The 22,238-nt window shown below is 35.8% G+C and overlaps 2 protein-coding genes and 1 long non-coding RNA gene across 3 annotated transcripts; 1 reads left to right on the forward strand and 2 right to left on the reverse strand.

Moving 5' to 3' along the window:
- Positions 1 to 502: 502 nt before the first annotated feature.
- On the reverse strand, positions 503 to 3,155 carry LOC147496460 (uncharacterized). The gene is made up of 2 exons (XR_015194790.1): positions 1,282 to 3,155; positions 503 to 1,024 (listed from the first exon to the last, which is right to left on the reverse strand). It is a non-coding gene; the product is annotated as an uncharacterized LOC147496460 (long non-coding RNA).
- A 2,593-nt stretch (positions 3,156 to 5,748) lies between these two features.
- LOC147496461 (proline-rich family protein) lies at positions 5,749 to 12,149 on the reverse strand. The gene is made up of 3 exons (XM_086559470.1): positions 11,899 to 12,149; positions 11,557 to 11,821; positions 5,749 to 6,004 (listed from the first exon to the last, which is right to left on the reverse strand). Exons 1-3 carry the CDS (start codon positions 11,936 to 11,938, stop codon positions 5,956 to 5,958), a joined length of 354 nt encoding a protein of 117 aa, XP_086415596.1. The 5' UTR covers positions 11,939 to 12,149; the 3' UTR covers positions 5,749 to 5,955.
- A 6,922-nt stretch (positions 12,150 to 19,071) lies between these two features.
- On the forward strand, positions 19,072 to 21,068 carry LOC147496462 (GRAM domain family protein). The gene is made up of 3 exons (XM_086559471.1): positions 19,072 to 19,559; positions 19,883 to 20,157; positions 20,751 to 21,068. Exons 1-3 carry the CDS (start codon positions 19,238 to 19,240, stop codon positions 20,949 to 20,951), a joined length of 798 nt encoding a protein of 265 aa, XP_086415597.1. The 5' UTR covers positions 19,072 to 19,237; the 3' UTR covers positions 20,952 to 21,068.
- Positions 21,069 to 22,238: the final 1,170 nt, after the last annotated feature.

The following is a 22,238-nucleotide window of genomic DNA, read 5'->3' on the forward strand; positions in this document are numbered from 1 at the left end:
TAGTGCACATTACGTCGTTAATCACTCAATCATGTGCTATCAAGTTGCGTTATAGAAGTTTTGGCGATAATTTGGCAAGATAATTGGAGAGGTTTTAAATCATGAAATTGGGTTGAAGACCCGGACCCTCATTTGATATCTGGTACACACGTAAACCCAAAAGAGGGCACAGATACTTTATTTTGCCCTTGGGTGAGAAGAGAGAATGGAGAAGATAAAGAATTAAAGACAAAAACTACCGTGTACAAGAAAAGTGCTTTCTTTTCCAACCCAACTCAAGGGATTAATTTTTTATGAATTATTCAGGGACATCTACACGATAAGTGATTTGTAATTTGTTAGTTGTTACTGTTTCTTACTGTGTTGTGATCTTAAATAAGTTTGAAACTTCAAAGGTCATAACAGAGTGAACACGATCGGTCTGCAGATTACTTGGCCTGAGAAAGAAGATATTTCTATATATACATGTAATTGTTATTGTCATAGTAAACAGAGAAGGGGAAAAAAAAACTAAAAATTCACTAAATCATAAATGGACTTAATTTTACATGCTCAGAAGCATATAGGGGAGGATAGACAAGCAAACATAAAAAAGGCAGTGTACTGCAACATATGCCTTTAGAAGCAAAGTGGAGATTTTTAAACGGAATGGATCACAAATACAATAGCAAGAGCAAACGCTGGTCAAATGTTAGTTTTTACTTCATGGTCCCAGTTCTCAGAAGATGTAATAGATGTGCAACTGTATTTCTAACTGTATTAGAGAGCCATGAGGCATATACCTTCAATTCTTCACGAACCTATGTCCTGAGTCAGTGAAGCTAGATCAACTAGCGCTTCTGGGGGTTGCGTGGAGTGCTCTATATGATGAAACAGAGCGATGTACTTGAATCTCTATACATATCCAACACAATATTTTGAGTCAACAGCATCTGTAGTAAGTTTTCATGAAATCCACCTTTTCCAGCGTCTCCAAGGCAGCCTTGGGCTGGCCCATTTGGACCATGTGACCAACATCATGGACCTGTTTGTAGTCACACAAGTTAGTATCATAATATTGCTTATATTAAGGGAAATTCGTTAGGAAAAATGCGAGTAGTAATAGCTAAGATTTTAAGGGTAAAATGTGGAATTTTAGGAAACTGATAGGAGTTTGGCTTTTCAACTATCCAGCTTCTGCACCATAAACTAGAATTGGAATAGAGTGATCCAGAAAACTCTTTCTGATTAGACTATACATGATGAATCTGAATAAATTAGATAATCAACTGAGGAGCCAACCTTGGACGAAGAAAAAATCCTACCAAGACAGTTGCATATGTGCTAATACTCTTCAGCATATAGGAACATTTTGATTCCATTCTCAAGGAGGCGGGGGGATCCCGACTTCTAGATTCCTCTTCCTGTATATCATCATGGCTTCATAGTTTAAGTTTATACACAGTAGGGGTACAAGATATGAAATCCACTCCATTACATGTATTGATGGATTTTTATTTGTTTGTTAATTAAGGTTTCTCGATTGTTCGGATTTGAAGAGGTTGATTTCCCTATACTTGAATCTGAGGCGCTTTTTATTCGCAAAGTCGGGGAAGAGATTAGAGACCAGGTATGCATTCTTCTTTTGTAATAATGCAGTTTGTACTTATATACGTATATGAGTTCTGGGGTTGAATTAAAGAGATTGTAAATTCTTGACTGAATTAAAGAGATTGTGAACTCGCGAAGTGAGAAAGACCACTTTGTTATTTGGAAACATAATTATCTTAATAAGCTTTACCGATTATTGAGTTCTTCTCAATTGGTTGAAAATTGTCTTTTTCTCGGCATTGATGAACTTTTACCATTAACAGATATCTCATGTCATGTATTGTAGGTGGGGATCTCAGTATACTCTTACTTCATTTTGTTCTTCCAACTCTTTCATTTTAAAAAGTGTATTTAGCGTCTGAAACTTTCAGACCTCCCAAGATCACGACTCATGGTTTCTTGGGCTGGGTCGTAAACTATCATGCATCATACCTCTTTTTTTAAGAAATAAGCAAGGGTTAGATAGACCCCTACCTGTATTCATTAAGATAATTTTACATATTGAGTCCCAATTGCATCCTCCTCTATCAGTACATTGAGCTCACTATCTAAAAGATGACCGAAAACCAACAAAGATGGAACATATTATATCACAGGGTCTGTCTAACCCTTGCTTATTTCTGATAAATTGACCACCTTGCTGATCTTTCAAAGTGTTTATATCATTTAAGGAGAAGTTCATCTTCTTCCAGCTCAAAATTTCAGTGAGTCGGGTATTTAGGGGACTTCATTTAAGGAGGGTATCTTGCGAATGAGGAAGCTCTTTTCAGTAGATGCTACTGCAGCTCATGGTATTTAGGGGACACTAGCATACGTTTTTATTCATACCATAGTACCATGAGACAAACCAGTTACAACTTATTTTAATAGACAGGTTTTGGTGTTTTTCTTTTTCATTTTAGTTCTAATCAATTGAATCCCGATGTTTTGTTTTGTTTTATTAGGTTCCATTACGATAAGTTTCTTTCACTAATTAATCTCTTTATCAAATCAGAATGAAGAAACCCAAAATCAATTGGCACATAGCCATTTGGTGCAAGTACATAGTACATTACTACATACACCGTAAGGTATCAGCTATATCCCGAAACAATAACATGGATGTACCGCAATAGATTCCATGATCAAGAGAAGGGTCTTAGGCTGGCTGTTGGCATCTAAGTTTGTTCTGTGTGGTGAAAACGAAGAAAACTTGCACCGCCTTCTTTGGGAGGGCAGATTCACAAGGTCTGTTTCGAACTGGATGGCGGGTCAGTTCAAGTTCAAACTTGATTTCCACATGTTGAGATATGCTCTTAAGCTCTCCCAGTGAAGCTGACCACTAACTTTGGGAGCAGCTGTTGTTGGCACCATTAAACAAAATGTATTCGCAGCAGGAAAACTCTCTTAAGCTATTTCCTACCGATGCAGGCATGAAGATGAGATCTCAGTTCTTGGGGCAATAGTTCTAGATATGCTCAGCCCAAACCACCTTTTCAGGGAACTTGACTACCTTCCACAACCCAACAAGTAAAGATAAATACTTATGGTTGCAGGGAAAGGACTAGGCCATGGAAATTTGCAACAAAGCAGGGTATGAATGTGTTGCTATTTTGGAAAGTGTTGAACATGCAAAGACTCATGGATGGCTACACTTATGGGTGGAGCCCGATGCTACACAGCGATCCAATGCTTCAAAACACAATCGGTACCTTGGAAGCTACAGAGCAGATGGAATTTTATCCAACAAAAGATGCAAACTATTTGCATTACCCACATTTGGAGGGAAGCAAATATATCTGCAGAGATTGTCGTTAATCTGAGTTACAAACTGTAATGATACTCCACCCATAAAAAAATACTAACTTATTGTATCTTATTTTATAAATATGGGCAACTGTGAACATTTAGTATATGAGGTACAATACTGATTTGCAGATATAGATTTAGAACAAAACAAATAGTAAAACAACACCTAAGCAAAAGTTTCAAAGACAAAAACATGCTAGGTTACCTTAGTGAAATAGATAAATTTTGTATTCAAACAATTTGTTTCATTCAATTTGAGCCCTCTTTTTAGTTCTTACTTTTGTTATTTGCCTACTTTTTATTCTATTGAGAGCGTGTCAATGTTTGGTAGCTGATTATATTATTCCCAAGATGCAAATATGTTGGATAACGCGTTCCAGTGTTGTTATTAGGGGGACATTGTGCATTAAGGATTCGAAAAGAGAACAACAGTATGTTGCTTTAAGTAATTGTGTGTATATGTAGTGGATCGACTTTCTGTATATATGTCTTCTTATCTATTGCTTTATTTTATATTTACTTTGTTTTTTCCCAAGCCATTATTATATATTTAAGTGTTTCCGGGTAGTGTGTTAGTACTAAAATTGGCCTATTTCATTCCTTCAAACATATGGTATGCAGATAAAGAGACCATTGTACACAATGAATATAATTCGGTTATCGCTTAAACATATGGTATGTTCTGAGTGTTCTATTCCTTGATTGTTGCATTATATTTTGATAGTGAATTGTTATTTAAGACAATAATACTTAAAAAAAAAATTAGAAAAACATAAACCTATCAAACAAAGTATATATATATATATATATATATATATATATATATTATAAACAGTGAATCATTAGCTATTAATATACATATATTATTTATTCAAGTGGACTTTAGGTTTTTGAGTCATTAGCTATCTATGTAGCAAGTCTGGCCATGGGCCGGGCCAAATGGCTAGTTTATAGAAGTGATAAAGAGACTTTGTGCTGGAAGGACTTTTCTTGGGCTCCAAGGTAGGGGTGTCAATGGTTCGGTTCTTAGTGTTGCTGTATGAACCAATAACCATTTAATTTTACGGTTTCGGTCCTGTGCAGTTTTTAAAATTATGGAACCATACCCATAACCATCGGTTCCTAGCGGGTATTTTTAGTTCCGGTTTTTCATTTCGGTTGTTAAGATATTCACTATTTACACACATTTTTTATTAATTTTATTAAAAATTGTGTACTAAAAACACAAAAATACACACGAACGAGTCACTTTTTAAATATTGATATAAATAATTATGTCATTCAATAATAAGTTAAATAAACATATATTTAAGGTTGTAAGTTTTATTTTTATATTATTTATAACATTAAATACTATGAAAACTACATATTACACTAATAAATAAAATTTAGTAATATATAAATGAACGTTTTGAGATTTTATATTATTTATTTTGATATTTTTTATATTAAAAGTACGATAACATTCGATTCCGATTCTGGCCCGGTGTTTTTTGTTTAAAAAACCATTTAGTTCTATATGGTCCGGTTTTTTTAGTATCCATTTTTAAACGGTTCTTAAAAATAGGAACCGGAACCATAATTTTTTATGATTTTTTCTCCGGTTCCGGTTAAATGGGTACCGTCGACAGCCTTACTCCAAGGAGGAGACCGTACTCCAAGGAGGAGACCGTATCCCAAACTGGACCTCATGGCCAAAACCCATTTTAATTTTTAATTTTTAATGCATAATTAAACTGGGGAATCTTACATAAACCAACTGGTATTGACTTCTCTTCATTCGGTATAGTGAATTCAATTACAGGTGCTCGACTTCATTGCAAACTCAGCTATACTAGTTAACATGTTTGTCCGACCAGGCGAACAGTATGCGTCTATATGCATACGTTTAGTTCAAGAAATTGGAAAATAACCACCAGCCTATTTCAATTTTAGACAGCTCTGATCTAAGCAGAACCATTATCACCCAATTTCCAACTATCTTCCCCAAATATCCACCTGATCAGCCGAATATCAATGACAACGTGTTTCTTTAGTACTACACTACTACAGATTTTAACAAAACTCATTACACTACTATTATCGTAAAAAAAAATCCACTGCAAAGGGAAGGAATATAGTAACTTAGTAACACCACGTCAGCTTCTGAATCAGGTTGAAGTTCCCAATAAGAGTATTTGCGGGGGAGAAACACTAGGCACAACCTTAGATAAAGGCAAAAGCTTCAGAAGGATAGGACTATTTATCAGAAACTGTGGCGCGTTGAATAACAGCAGACTTGTAATTTTGAAATGTAATGGCTCAGATTCAGATGGGTAAACTTGTTGTTGAGCCTAATTCAGTCAATTGGGGTAGGAAAAACTCACAAAATTACATAGGAAATAACTTGTGCCTATAATAAAGATAATATCTAATTCTGTTTCGAGTTTCATGCAACATATACAAAGTTTCACAATCGATTAAGGCATAGGGACCACTCAGAACCTGGCTGTATTAAAACTTAACACGCTAAATAGAGACATTAACAGCAGCAAATAGCGGAAGTCCAATATACTCGATCAGATTAATAGAACCCGCCTAAAAGCAGCATTCCTCCAGCACACAGCAGCAACAAAGAGCAGCCAAACTGTGAAGGCAATATAAATTTCCAGTTCAGTATTATCTTCTTTAGAGGAGGTATCTAAAATAAATCAAAACATTCAAAATTAAAAAGAATTTCAGTTTTAGTTAACATCAATAACTGAATTGGCACAAGATAGAAGATGGGCAAGTTTGAACCTACAATAAAATAGCTTTATTCCTAAATGATATAGCTCTAGTAAGCCCAACCAACAGTCAACAGCTTCACGCCTTCACAGCAGTTACCATCATCCATTACAACAATTTTCAACACTGTTTAAGCCACCTGACTCAACCTCACCAGTTAAGATGACTTAATTTATGACAGAAAAAATAACTGGATAACAAGTTTCGCAAGGAAGCATGGTGTTGAAACCATAAGACTCCTGTAATCAAGTGAAAATCGGTTGAAATCTAAAGTGATATCAACCAACAAAAAATCATATAGGAATTTAGAAGAAACTTCCCTTGAAGAAAAAAACAGGTCCTTTTATTACGTGTATTTGGACATGCCGACATGAAATCCTAATTTCATAGAAAATTCTACCTTGTCTCTCCTCTTGAGAGAAAAATCTCAGAGATCTATGTTCATTGTCGCACATTGTTTCCTTAATTTTACTTGGCTGTTTACCCCCTAAATTAAGAATATTTCCTAGTTCACCACTCGAGCCTCTTGATCTCCTTGGCCACTTCCTATTCCTGGTCTGTATGCAATGCCTCTGTTCTTTCTCTCACTTTTACCTCAGTAACCCTCCTTCAATCAGCCTGAGGCTACAGTGCTAGATCAATCTGCTATTGTTGCTCTCTCAAGCAAAAGTAAAAGGTACACAACATGCTTTGAATTCATCAAGATCACTCGAGTCGGTGACGCATGATATTGACGACCTTCAGCTCTCGAAAAAACTCAAAAACAAAGATCACCTTGTGATTATCCATCTTTAATGAGAAATCCGTTCTCTCTCAATTTTCTCATGTGTCGTGCTACCTGTCGAGCAAAACCATGAATTTTACACACTGCTGATCCTAGTGCTTTGAGCAGCCATGCTCCTTGCCTTTTTAGCGTTTTTGAATCCCAACTCTTTCGTCTCCCTCACATAAAAAAATTATGTGCAGACCCCAAAGAGGATTGTAGAGGGATGGATAAAAACTCAAAACTTTTTACATTATTTTCATATGATGTAGGCCCTCTTCGTCACAATTAAATGTGAATTAGGATTTCACATTGTTAATTGAGTCCTATATTTGATGTAGAACATTAGTTGTTGTTGTCAGTGTCATGGGCATGTGCCCTTAGTTGAGTCCAAGCCCATGGTTTGAGTCCATTAGTTAGTTGTGACACATATCGTGTTCCTATTGGTTTATATTTTCTAGGGTTAGTACAAATAAGAGCTTATAGTTAGGGTTTCAGGGAGTTGTTTTAGTTGTGTTATGAATTATTGAGTGATTATCAATAAAAGGTGAGACTTTTAGGGTTTTACAAAGTGTAGATTTTGATTAAGTGTTGCTTCCGCCACTTCAATCTACATTAATATTAGTTTATATGTCATTAGGGAGTATTAGAATTAACATTTTTTTTGCTATTTTCGGATTATTTAGTATAAATGTATTTTGAAGGTTATTTTAATTCCGAATTTAGAAAATTTTATTTGTTTTAGAAGTTGTTTTCCTATATAAAGACTTATAGGCCTTTGGCCGATTTAGTTTTTTGGTTGAATTGAATAATGTGTAATAGAGACGTTGAATTTCATTATTGCAATTGTAATTGCATTAAATTGGTATCAAGAGCCAAATTTCAAGAATAATAAACTCTATGCCTTGAAGGTCTTGGTTTATTATTCTTGTTATTGAAGAGGGTAGAAAATCACATAAAAAATTGCTTCTACAACATGCTTTACCATCACCGCTCAATCAACTGGTTCTTGGAAATTGTTAGTGCAAATTTCAAGCATCTATGAGAGGTAGATCAATTGGTTTGTTGTTTTCTAAGATTTAATAATTTTTTTAGGGTTTAAAGCACGTTTATCGACATTGTTCATGTTACTATTTTCACTTACTTCGTATTGTTCACTGCATTACTGTTCATTACTACTATGGCTGCTACTATTATAGAACTCAACATGAAATTCGAGGTTTTAGAGAAGAATGTAAATGACATAACTAACAAGATTTTGGGTTATGACGAGAAATTTACTGCTTTAGATGAAAAGTTTGAGAAACTGGCAGTGGATTTGACTAACTTCTCTCAATGCACGTTTTGCCGAATTACAAGATTTGTTGATAAATAGAAAAGAACCTCGTAGAGATAATTTGACTCCAATTATTGTGCAACGTCCTCCACAAAATGAGCGTGAGTTTAAGCCTAAAGTTGACATTCCAGAGTCTACAACTATCTTAGAACCCGAGGTGTGTCTTGAGTAAATTGCCACATTAAAAAATGTGTTTGCTTATCAAACATGTCGGAAGATCAAAAGGTTGCTTAGGTACCAATTTTGTTGTGAATTAACGGCAGAAGCAACTTTAATCACCACACCATTGATAAACTAACCCTAATTTGATGGAAAAGGGGTTTTAGTAATCAACACGCTTTTAATCCGAAATCACTACCATATTCTCATTAAATCAACCCACTAATTTGTGAGACCAAAAGTTTTATTATACAATTCAATCCTTGAGCTCCAAGGAATTCCAATTAAAAACCAACTACTAAAATAAATCCTACTATAATAACAATTACTAAATAAACTATATTGCTAATTACTAATTCCATTAGTAGAACTTAATAATCTTATTAGGAAGTGGCTCTATACAGATGACATGGAGGAAAGGTAAGCTATTTTCTTCTCCGACTCAAGCAAAACTGTAAGCTTCCTCCAAGATATTATAATCCGCACATGGACTAAATCATAACAAATGTCTCCCTAAGACCATGCAGATAACTGCAAATGCAGATGTCCTCACTCTCTGGAAGGTTGAAAGTTGCAACATGACTATAGATGGTAAAAGGACTCAGTATACTCTTACACAGCCTTTGAATCTTGTTTCGAAGGTATTAGTCCGTACAATTGTTGTGCATAATTAATAGGCACAAACATGGTAACCAAAATTTTTTTTATGCGCTCCCAAGTTGACGCCATTGGAGAAACTTTGTACACCAAAACAAAGCAAAACCTCGAAGCCTAGTAACAACCAAAGCAACCTTTCAATCTCCCACATAAGCAAACACATTTTTAATTGTGGCAATCAACTCAAAACAAACCTCGGATTCTAGAATATTTATAAACTTTGGAATGTCAAACCTTAGGTTTAAACTCATGCTCATTCTATGGATGACGTTGCACAATAATTTAGAGACAAATTATCTCTATGAGGTTTTTTCTCATTTATCAACAAATCTCGTAATTCAACAAAATATGCATTGAGAGAAGTTGTCAAATCTACTTTCAGTTTCTCAAATTTTTCATCTAAAACAGTAAATTTCTCATCATAACCATCTTATTAGTTATAACATTCACATTCTTCTCTAAAACCTCGAATTTTACATTGAGTTCTCTAATAGTAGTTTCTCAAAATTTTCATCTAAAGCAGTAAATTTCTCATCATAACAACCATCTTGAAAGTTATAACATTCACATTCTTCTCTAAAACCTCGAATTTCACATTGAGTTCTCTAATAGTAGTAGTCATAATTTGGTTGAACAGTAGTAATGAACAATAATGCAGTGAACAATATGAAGTGAGTGAAAATAATAACATAAACAATGTCAATGAACAGTAGTACCACATTTTTTTTTAAACCCTAAAAAAATTATCAAATCTTTTTTCAGAGAAAACAACAAACCAGTTGATTTACCTTTGTTTGAAATTTGCATGAACAACTTCCAAGAACCAGTTGATTGAGCGGTGATGGTAAAGGCAGCGAGTTTTGCAAAAGCAATTTTTTATTTAATTTTCTACCTTCTTCAATAACAAGAATATTAAACCAAGATATGCAATGCATAAAAGTCTTGAAATTTGGCTTTTGATACCAATTTGATGCAATCGCAATAATGAAATTTAACGAATTTCTCTACTAAACCAATATTCAAATCAACCAAAAAACTAAATTAGCAAAAGGCCTACAAGTTTAAGGAAAACAACTTCTAAAACAAGTAAAACTCCCTAAATTCGGAATTAAAATAACCTCCAAAATACCCTTAAACTAAATAATCCGAAAATAGCAATTATAGCTAATTCTAATACTCCCTAATAACATAGAAACTAATATAGGATTCAATTAACAGTGTGAAACCCTAATTCACATCATAGAAGTTTGCAATTGCTTGCAAAGAAAGAGATGGTTTCAAGGTTGTCAACTATTGATGTTCCTAATAATAAATGTGAAAGTTGTATCATTGGGAAGCAACATCGAGACCCTTTTCCTGTCGGTTCACTCTGATTTGTGTGGGCCTTTTGAAGTTTCTTCACATGGAGGTAATCGATGTCAATTTTTTCATGGGTTTATTTGTTGAAACAAAAATCAAAAGCGTTTGTTTCCTTTAAAAACAAAGCTTATTATGCTGAGAATCAGATTGGTTATCGGCTTCCGGTGTTACGAACAAATCCAAATCTTAAAATCAAAACCCAAATTCCCATATTAGGCATTCTTCATCAAACCTCAAAGCTCTCAAATCAATTCTACATCTTCAGATGCAACTTCAATGCTCGATTCCATATGAAAAAACAGATCAATCTCTAACTCACACTTAATACTCCACCCACTGTAATTCTTACCCACCCACCCAACACATTCAATTTACCTTCTCAATTCAACTCCACCAACTTTGCTATGGCAAGAATATAAATCTTACGGAAAGCTTCCTCCCTCCACTTCAGCAGCATATGTTACTAGAGGGAAACTCTAATAAAACAATAAAACCACAAGTTGTACTCTCCACCTATGCCTCTCAACAATGACAATAAATGAAGTCTAATGGATATAAGAATGTAAAGTACACCATTTGTCAGACTTTAAAAGTGTGTCACACAAGAAAAGTTCTAAACAACACTTTCAAGAGCCAAAATCCAGAGAAAGCCTTCACTTGTGTTGCATCTATCTGTAACCCTCAAATCAATGAATACATTAATATGGACCAAATTTTTTGGCCATTCACCAAAGGTCTCCCAAAGACTGACAAAGATCTCTTGCCAACCGTGATAAGAGGAAGAAAGAGTTTACATCAAATTTACAAGCTTATGAGTCAATATAGGCTTCTCAATAAATAATTTTTGAATGACAGTTAAACATCTATGCAGAAGATAATATAACAATACATGGTGAAGAATAGAGAATAACATCTGGAAACGGAGGACTCCCGTTTGGAAAGAAAGACGTATACGAACAAGCACACTCCAAGTCCAGGAAATTTATTATACCCCGCCTATAAACTTTGCTAATACTATCTCAAGTAAATTTCTAATCTCACAGATAATTGTTATTTTCCAGCTATTGCACTTTTGTACACGTAGTCAGAACACTGCAATATATTGACATAATATGAAGATAGATAGAGAAAAACATACCAGCCTTTTAGGAAAGAGGTACAACCAGACTGATCATTATATTCATGGTAGTGATGCTCCGGGTAGGAAGCATGTTGAGGTGGTGGTTGTTGGTACCCATCATTATTAAAGTATCCTTGATATCCTTGTGGTGGTGGATATGGCTGTGGTGGGTATCCTTGATTCCCATGATGATGTTGATGATGATGTTGATATCCAGGTGGTGGTTGTCCTGGGTACCCAGGTGGTGGATGCGGGTACCCATCTTGTGGTGGTGGGTAATACCCTACAAAAAAACAATTAACAACAATTTAAACAAATATTGAAATAATTGCATGTACGAAAAAAAAAATCAGTGTTTACCTGGTGGAGGATAGTTGTCTTGGGGATTCTGATAACTCATCTAGTTAGTTAGTGTTAGGGAGATATTTGCAGAGGAAAAAAAGTTGATCACTGTGTTTGCAAACTGAAACTGAATCCCGTGTTAGAGATAAGAAAGTCTTGTTTTTTTAGTGACGAATTTTTCCTTAACAGCTAAGCAAAATTAATCGTTTTGGTTTAAGTACCGAAAATAGGTTAGCGTCTAGCCGTGTGTGATCATATTTGCCATCTCTGTCCAGATGTGTTGTTTTGTTTGGTTGTGTTTGTGAAACGTTTATTATAGTTCGATCGTGCGTGCATGGGCCCACAATGCAGTGATCTTAATTATTGTTACCTCCTTGCTTATCTCACAAAAATTCTGGTTTCTTCTGTGGGTACCAGTTATGGACTTTAAAATAGGTGGGACCGTGGAGGTAATTGCAGTAGCCAACAACAGTGTCCAAAAAATTTGTTAAGTTCCAATCAATTGGACTCGAGATCCCTACAACCGGGTACAGATCTCTGTAATGTAACCGTGTTATCTCTCCATTGATCCGAATTCGAGATGTGTGTGTGCCTCGATTAGGGGTGGGAATTTGGCCCTAACGACCCTAATCCGGCCCTGACCGACCCGACCCTAAGCCCTATAAAGCCTTCACAACTAAAGCCCTCACAGAGTTTAGGGCAGGACCGATCCGCCTCTAATGCCTTCTAAGGCGAGGGCGCTAAAGGTTCAAACATGGACCAACCCTAACCAAGCCCTAGTTATAATTTCACTATAAAATACACAATTAAAACTATCAAACTCCTTGCTACATATTTTCAATTAAAATAACACCGTCCTTTCAGAATTTATCACTTACCGTATGGGTATTTCTAATAACTTGTCTTTACATCATAAAAACTTGTAAACCTAATTGTTTATATCTCACAACTCACGCGACACCTTACAACTCCCCATCTAACCTAGTCGCCAAGAAACAATAATGAGCATTGGGCACTAGCCTAAATGAAAAAATAGGTTGACGTCGGTAAAAACTCAATTCATACTCTTATTTGTCTCGTGTTCTTCAATGTTAAATGTAATTTTGGTGAGATTTGATACAAGAAATGACGGATTTATGTCGGTGAAAACTCATTCCAAAATGTGTCTTTTTGTGCATTTTCAATCGTAATTTTGAAATATAAATATGAGTCTCTATGTCTTTCAGTTTATTAGATTGTGGATATGCATTTTAAATTGTTGGACTTATCGAGAATTATTACTAGATTGGTTGTTATTCAAATTTCAAAGTGGTGGGACTTTGAGTTTGCAAATCTTTGAATTTTTTTTTTTTTTAATATAAATGAGTTTTAAAACTGATGTAGTAAAAAGAATATAATATATAGGCCCGGCCCGACCTGGGCCTAAACTGTTAAAGAGGGCTTAGGGTAGGGTCAGGGCTTGAAATTTAGACTCATGACCGGTCCCCGACCGATTCCTATGGGGACTTTAGTAATAGAATTGGCCCTTTTTTAATAATTGAAAGGCTTTAAATGTTTAGGACCGGGCTATCCCGACCCGGCCCATTGCTCACCCCTAGCCTCGATACTTGTGTGTGTGTGGTACAGAGATTGATCTCTGTACCCGGTTATAGAGGAACCGGACTCAAATCAATTAAACCCGACCAACACAACTATCAAAGAAAAGGGAATACACAAGAAAAAATAAGGCAGGAAAGATTTGTGTGGTTCAGCAATTGCATGATCTACAATCGCACCGAAAATCTACTAATAACTAGTATACTGTATGGCAGTAGAGAGTGAGCGGAGTGCTGGGAGAGAGAGAGAGAGTTGGGTGAAGGAAAAGGATGATTTGGGGGCGAAAAAAATAAGAGAAAAGTTGAGGACAAACAAAACCAACCAACCAACGTTTTAAGCCACCTACCCCCACCCAACCCAAAATCGTTCGCTCCGCTCACTTAATTAATTAATACAGAGTAAATTACAATATTAAAAAGCCTCGCACAGTATCACAAGCACCAAATCTTTCTCCCATGAGTACACAACTCACTCCCAATCAATTTATGTACTGTGCGCATTCTCAATGTTGCTCTCACAAAAGCAATACACAAAACTTTGATTGGTCCTACAATTTAGTAACCCAAAATACTACTCCATTTGAGTATTCAATTAGACGGTGCTTGGTTTCCAATTGAATTTAGAAACCAAGATATTATTGGATACCCCACGTGTGATCAAAGACCATTAATACTGAGTAGTTGAGAATGCTCCCAGTGACCCACGTCAGCCCCTCTTTTTTCTCTGGGATTGACACATCAGATTTTACCTAAAAAAATGAATTCTACACCCATATTTACGCCCTTTTTTTGCGATTTCAATTGTTCGTAGCCCATAGATAAGTAGATAAAAACCTTTCTTAAATCTTATCTCAATTCTTAAATTTTATCTCCATTCTTAAGCCGTTCTTAAATCTTATCTCCTTCTTTTTTATTTTAGTACCGTGTTTCAAATCAAAGGCTTAACGTGAATCTTCAAGCAATCTTACACCTAATTGTGAAGGCAAGAGAAAGGATAGGTAAACATATTATTCATGATAATCTCTCTTTATTCTCAACGATAAGAAACAAATTAAAGGCGTCACATAGTACTCCAAAAAATTTGCAAAAGTCAATGGCGAAGCTTGCTAAAGGAACGACTAAAAATTCCTCTTATCGAAAAGTAAGTCCATCCAAAACCATTATCGGAAATCATTCAAGGGAGTGAAGAGAAGTCTCTTCATCTATTTGTTCAAACATAGATGTAAATGACGAAGTTTCATGTGCTCATGAACGAACAGGTAAGGACATAGATCTCATGGATGAGGGCCCAAATAGTTCTCAAAGCGTTGGAAGTGAGGATGAAAGAGTTGATGTTGAGGAGAATGGTTTGGATGAAGAGCGAGCCTAAATTTTGAAGAGATGGAATCGAAATCAAGAAACTTGAAGATGAAATGAGAGAAATTGCTGCTCTTGAGGTTTCCCTTTATTCTGTGGTTCCGAGCATGGGAGCTCGGCACATAAGGTTCACACCCCCGCTTCGGGCGCCTTTCTAGCGAGCCTCCATTGCTAGAAACACCTCCTCGACGTGTTTGGTAAAATTCTCAATTATAAAATAGGTTAATGGTAGCTTTTGTTTTATGAAACTACCTAATAACCAACAATCGATATACTAAATCATTATAGAAACATAAAAAAGTTTGGTCGTGGTACACGATGATGAGTGTAAACCCGCATCGGGTCAAATCTTTGGAATGGTTTTTCAATAATTTTTATGATGTGAGTGGAAGGTGTTTTTTCTGTTTTTGTTTACAAATTGATCTTTTGCGAATCGGTCTTCTATCCTTATTTCATTTTCACTTTCCATCTTATTTTCAAATTTGGATCATTGGGGTTTTTGAAATATATTGTTTAATTTTATCTTATGCTAATTTTATTTATACACTAAACTGATTGAAAAGCATTATTGCTTTGGTTTTCAGTTGTACTCAAAGAGAATGTTTTTATTTGTGAAAGACGACAAGTTTTGATAGGAAGTGAGTGAATCGAAGCCCAGAACATAATAAGTGGCACTCCAAAGAGATCGCATGAAGAGGTAAGTCATTCTTCGGCTTCAAAACATGTGATTGAAAATGCGAACCTGTCTCATAGTAATAATCATTCTCGAAAATTGAAACAATTGGCTTGAGAACGAATACCATCAATTGCCATTTGAATCGGGCAAGATGGGAGGTCACCAAAGTGCCTAGAACTGAATCCCGTGATGTCGATAGGAGGTCACCCATGCATCCAGGTTTATCGATCCCAAAGTAGATAATAGAGATTTCAAGGGTGAAACTAGGGACATGTATGCCGAAATCAAGGGTTGAGCCTCAAAGTGGTAAAGGTGTTCGGTTTCCTTTTGCGATTCTTGACAGAGTAGTTATCAAGGTATGTTGTTTAGATTTAAATATGTATGCTTGCTTTGTCTTATAAAAGTTGACCAGAAAGTAACCGAAAAGAATTGGAAGCGGGGAAACAAGAGGACACCTCTACGCCAGGGGACGGGAAGTTGTTGTAACAACACATTGTTTGAATGGATGGTTAGTTATTTTTTGCTTACATGTGTTTTAATTTCTACGGGCTTATATTTGTGTGCAACTGTGCACTCACAAATTCTTAATCACCCATATCTTTGTGTGAAAGTAATGGAGGCAATTATCGATGATGTTACTTGCCGTCACCTACTCACCTTCTTTGGTACTTTCCCTCGCTGTTATAAATCTCTTAGAGCAGAAAGTTTAGCATCACCGTATACATAACAATATTCAATCACAAGACTCCTATAGCTACCATCGTTGGTTTAACATTTGGGCAGATTGGCAACAACAAACCCAGTAAGCCTTAGTTTCAGTAGTTAGCTTTAGTTCAGTTTGGGAAATACACGTGAAAGACAACTCCACGCATACAATGCATAGTTTCATTCCTATCTCAAAAGTTATGAGAAACGATTCAAGAATGCCATTCCTTCATTCATATAAAAAATGATTTCGTGCTCAAGTATAGACGCCCTCCATTCTCCTATCTCATCGGTTCCCATCCAAAGAAGTTAATCGTTATTTCAATTTATGTGCATTTACCACACCTATATTGTAAAAGCGAATTGTACCCTTTTGCACCTGCTCTTGCAGAGGGCTCTCAGAGAAAGAGTACTTTCCCTCGAGGATTCCGACTTTCTTTATAATTCCGAAAGTTTTATATTTTTGTTATTATTCTTTCTTGTGTGCTTCTATGTGTTATATTGTTTGATTTAGTGGATGTCATGAATTGTTGTTACTTTTTAGGCCAAAGATTGGTGGGTTGGTATGACGACTTGAATTTTGATTAGTGATATATGGTCATTGTTTTGTTTATGAGTGTCCAAATTAGCATTATGATCTAAGTACTTGCCATTAAACCTTGGATTCAGGGAATTGAATAGCATGCCAAAGAATTTAGTGATAGCCAAATTGAGTTTCGCCATATCGCGACAATGAAAGCCGCATTATGAAACCGATGAAATATATTTACTATATTGAAGAAGTGCAAGTCCGAACAAAATAAGCAATCTTAGCCATCAATGATCCCGAAATGTTTGTCGATCAAATAACCATGTTTACTACATAAGCCAAGAATTTATAACTCATACCATCACATTTTTTAGCAGATAGCTTTAGGTAGTCAAAGTTCTCGTCTCTTCTTATTTCTTTCCATTTTTTTTTTTCTCTAATGATTATTTTCTTTGTCGAAATGTGTGACCGCACTTTAGCTGCGCAGCAGTCTAAATAGACACTATACTATGGGAATCTACAAAGATGATGAAAGAAAATATGCAAGAAACCATGTTGCTCTATCAAGGGTCGCTTCTTACCTGCTCCACTATACCATATATCTTAATTCTCGTGGAGCATAGTATTGAGGTGCCAACTCGGGTAACCACAATTGATCTATTATTGTTATGTTGGGATGTAATCATCATTTGTTCGAACCAGTTCATTGAATATTATGCATTACGCCTTTGTCCTAATAACACCGAAGAAGGATGAATCCGACTATCGACCACCAAAGACATACCCCGCACAAAAAATATGAGGTTGACATATTAGAAATAATTAATAAGAGCTGCATAAAGAGCTCGAGAAGCATTTCGCTTCATCAAGTAACAAGCAACATATATATGGGATAAATCATAAGTCACGGTGTTTGGTTAATATTACTCGGTTGTCAAATTACATAAGGTCATGTGAAGTTCGGACTGTAAGAACCATCCGGGTCGCTTTTAGAAGTCGCATTGAGGAAAAAGGAAGCAAGAAGGCATCTTCGAATTGAACAATTTCATCTCCACATGAAGTAATACGCAAACCCATCCGTCAACGTGCCCTCTTATTTGACTCAAAAGAATGAAAATTATGTGCATAAGGATGAAGAACGACGATGAAACCATAAATATCAACGTAACTAACTTATATGAAAAATGGGTAGTAAGGTCCACAAATGCAAATTACAACATATACACTACATAGATAAAATGAGACGGTATTCATAACAACATACCCTTTCAAGTGACTAGAGAATAATATCACAACTACAATTATATTCAGATGGCAAATATTTGTGTGGTGCAAATGTGACTTATCTTAGCACAACCCGGTCTCGAAAATAACTGCCTCAAAGACAAGCTCTTAAAGTTGTATCTACTTCGAAGACTATAGAATTCAAATATCATGTATAACAGTTTCATGAAGTAGTCCTAAGTACAAGGAATTGATGAAGCAAATGTCAATCTCCAAAGCAGGTAACCTGAATGATCAGATTGACTTGGAAATCTAAAGAAATTACATTTTTGTTGTGATAACTATTATTTGTCTCAATACTTCAATATTGCAAATGGTGCAATATAGTGTACAAACAAACATTCATTGTCACCTATATCATGATATTTATCTAGATTTGAAATTGACATCGATTTCTCTTTCGCTACTGTTGATGCATCAGCCAGAAATAATGTATGCATTACACGTACTATATCATGGTTTGAGAGCTTGCAATCTCTTAAGAAAAATATAAAAACATAAACTCTTCAAACAAAGTATGCAATGAATCATTAGCTGTCAATATATATATATATATATATTATTTATTTAAGTGGACTTTAGGCTTTTGAGTCATTAGCTATCTATGTAGCAAGTCCGCCATAGGTCGGGCCAAATGGCTAGTTATCTTAACAAAGCTGAGATCAAAATTTCGATAACATTTCAGACGCCGTAAATTGCCATGCGCCATGGCCCTTTGCGGGTTCAATTGGGTTGGGCCATGAGTACGGTGAATAATAAAATATTTTAATTGGATCTATGCCATCAAGCCGACATAGACACGTAGTTGAGTTTTTCCTAAGATGAATGCCTAAAATATTCTCTAGAAACTTGACACGTTATCAACAAGTCAACACGTCTAAAAATTCCTGACATGCGCAGAGTATAGAACTCAGATTTAATGACATGGACCACCGCCGACGTTTATCCTTATCTTACTCGTTAAGAAAGAAAAGATATATCATTTTACGCAAATGCCCTCTACTTAAAGATTTATCAGCTGCTAACACTGCCCAAAACAATATCGACCTTAAAGGGCACTATTGCAAATTCAACAGGAAAAAAATAACATGAATCATGGATTCGTGGTCAATTGGTCACTATAAATATCTGTCTCCCTGTCCATTTTACAGTAAAAATCTCACAGCACAAACATTTCTGATAATCTGACAAAACATATCTTTCATTCCAAACATGAACACCAAACCTGAAGAAGCCCAACCCAATCAGTCCTCAACACCACCAGCTAGTGCACCATCTGATCAAAATCAAAGTACAGAAAAATGGGGAACAGATATCATGGGTGCACCTGCTTCACCATCTTCACACCCAAATAATCAAAAGGCAGCTGCCTTATGGCAAGCTGAGGAGCATCATGAACCTCCATATCATCCATATATTCAATATTCTCCAGTTGATCAAAAACCAAGCAATAATCCTATTGAACCTGTTATCCATATCTTCAATTCTTGGACTACCAAGGCTGAATCTCTTGCTCGTAATATCTGGCAGAATCGTAAGCTCACACAGTTCCATTTTTAATCTTTACGTTGTCTTTTTTTCTTTTTTTGAATAGTACTTATTTCCACGATATATCAAAAAAAGAAAATATACCGAAATTTTAAAACATAATCGGTATATTGCCGACTATTATTGGCATATATTGTACCGACACTCTGAAGTTTCGTGCTGATTACATTAGATACATCGCGGTATACTGCAATATTTCATGGTGTCATAAATTCGAATTTTCGATAGTCAACTTCCTAGCAAATTTGGCATATTCTGATTTTTTAGCAACTTATCGGTGTTCAATGGGGCTTTTGGTTATTTTTGCAGTTAAAACTGGGTCATCAGTTCCAGACACTTTGTATGGAAAGGTGGGTCTGACGACCAAAGTATTGACGGGTGGTGGTTTTGAAACTTTGTACAAGCATACCTTTGTGAATGACCCAAATGAGAAACTGAAGAAAACGTTTGCTTGTTATCTGTCCACGGCAACTGGCCCAGTTGCTGGAACTCTTTATCTCACAAATATTAATGTGGCTTTCTGTAGTGATCGTCCACTTTCCTTCACTGCACCATCTGGTCAAGTGGCTTGGAGCTACTACAAGGTAAAAATGAAGTCTAATTTCTGTTTACTTACAGTAACTATCATTTGAGGTATGTAGTTTAGAAATGAAATTAAAATCGTACACAAATCGCCACATAGTTGTGAACTTGTGATATTTTGTGGCAGGCGTTGATCTTTCTGAGATTGGAATTTAACTATTTATCTAGCTGAAATGTTGTTAAACGTAAAAAAGGTTAAAACCCGACAACGGGGATCAATAGGAATTCTGCTGTGCCGCGGTATTTATACTCAAAACATATTCAGATTAATTTAGGAAATCGGTAGGGGCTATGCAAGAATTAACAATGGAACGTTTCATTCTAGTTCTGTAGTTTCATACTGTGATGTTGTAGCGCGAGGATGTAGAAACTTAGACTTTAGACGTATCATTTTTAGAAACACACACTGCACTAAAATTGACATACATTTTAGGAATAAATACTGAAACACTAAGAGGGTGATGTATTTGCTAAGAGGAAAGGAAGGAATAAGATCTATCAGTCGTGATAAACCCTAAAGGTTGATTCATTCCCTGCAAAGATTCCTCTATTACGATCTGCTGCAATCTCTGATATTAGCATTTTGTTTGGACAGGTGATGATCCCTTTGGCAAAGATCAGCTCAATAAATCCAATCAGCATGAAAGAAGATCCACCGGAGAAGTACATCCAGATAGATACCATTGATAACCATGACTTTTGGTTTATGGGTTTTGTCAATTATGATAAAGCTTCGCAGAACCTCTCCCAGAGTTTTTCAGACTTTGTATCAAGGACAGCACATTTTGCTGGTTAAGAGACTAGCTGAATAGTTGGTTTTCATTGCTGTGAGGACATTGCGGTGTTCGTATATTTTGTTCTACATTTGGTGTATTTTGTTCTACATTTAATTACAAACATACTATTCTAATTTTGTTAGTGTTGTATACATATGATTGAATCACGTTGAGTGCTCTAAGTTTGTTTGGAATACTCCTATATACAACTTACATGTGCTATAACATTTACCGGTTGCAAAGAGGCTAGTGCCGTAGCTCACCATATATACTTGGACCTTAGTAGGTACCTGTTATGGCCTTATTTAGGCTATGAGGCCTATAGGTCCGAAAGATGAGGCCCATAAGTCAGCAGTATAAAAAAAAATCAGATGAGTGGATAGAAGGGGGGAGAAAAGGGAGAAGGGTTTTTTAGGTCATAATAATGGCGCCGTCTGTGGGCCCAGAATAAAAAGTTATTGTTCTGCACTGCATCGTTTTGTTCTCTTTCGTATCAGGGGAAGAATTACCTACTTGGTGAAACCCCTTCTTTTTCCTTATCCAAAAATTTATCCTCTTCAACGAAAAAAAAAAAAAAAATTGTCAAACGTCTTAATCTACGCACCAATTCCCTTAAAATTCACCTACACAAATCCTTATCATACACACCCTGTTCTCTTCTTCACAACATCACTCTCAAGGTTCAACAACAATAGTGTTGTTGTTTCTGAGGAATAGCCCAAAGAAACTGACCCTTCCTCTTCTTCATCTTCACCTTCAACTCAAGAGAAAGGACTAAGATTCACTTTTATGGAAAAGTTAATGCTTAAAGCTCGTAACCGTGATGTTACATGTGTTTATGATATGGTTGCTGCTGGTTTAAGTCCTGGTCCAAGGTCTTTTCATGGTTTGATTGTTTCTCATACTCTTAATGGCGATACTGATGGTGCGGGCTTTACATCCTTTTCCGTTGATAGGCACTTGTAACCTGGATGTCCACAACTTCTTTATTACTCGCGAATTTTCTCAATTCTCAGACAATAAAACAGAGAAACTGTACTGCAACTGATTCTCAAATTTTGACTTTAACGGATGTGAGTACCCAATATTTGACGTTCATATATTCATCCCTTTATTCAATTTTTTTTATTCATCCCTTTATGAGTGATAATTTATTTGAAATTCAAATTTTCATCTTAGAATATCTTCTCATGTTGATAATCATAAGGGGATCGAAACATGAAAAGGGCGGGGCATTTGGGCTCGTCCAAAACATGAAAAGGGCACAAGTCCTGGACAAGGCATAAGGACCAGTACGAAACACGAAA

This window comes from Coptis chinensis, chromosome 5 (assembly GCF_015680905.1).
Source record: "Coptis chinensis isolate HL-2020 chromosome 5, ASM1568090v1, whole genome shotgun sequence".
Classification (NCBI taxonomy): domain Eukaryota; kingdom Viridiplantae; phylum Streptophyta; class Magnoliopsida; order Ranunculales; family Ranunculaceae; genus Coptis; species Coptis chinensis.

Bases quoted from the DNA above. Each gene is read 5' to 3' on its own strand.
- LOC147496461 (XM_086559470.1), bottom strand. From the start codon at position 11,938: ATGAGTTATCAGAATCCCCAAGACAACTATCCTCCACCAG. The intron at 11,822-11,898 runs GTAAACACTGAT...GTTTTTTTGTAG, and splicing joins AGACAACTATCCTCCACCAG to GGTATTACCCACCACCACAA. The intron at 6,005-11,556 runs GTATGTTTTTCT...TTGCCTTCACAG, and splicing joins ACCTCTTTCCTAAAAGGCTG to TTTGGCTGCTCTTTGTTGCT.
- LOC147496462 (XM_086559471.1), top strand. From the start codon at position 19,238: ATGAACACCAAACCTGAAGAAGCCCAACCCAATCAGTCCTCAACACCA. The intron at 19,560-19,882 runs GTAAGCTCACAC...TTATTTTTGCAG, and splicing joins TCGTAATATCTGGCAGAATC to TTAAAACTGGGTCATCAGTT. The intron at 20,158-20,750 runs GTAAAAATGAAG...TTGTTTGGACAG, and splicing joins TGGCTTGGAGCTACTACAAG to GTGATGATCCCTTTGGCAAA.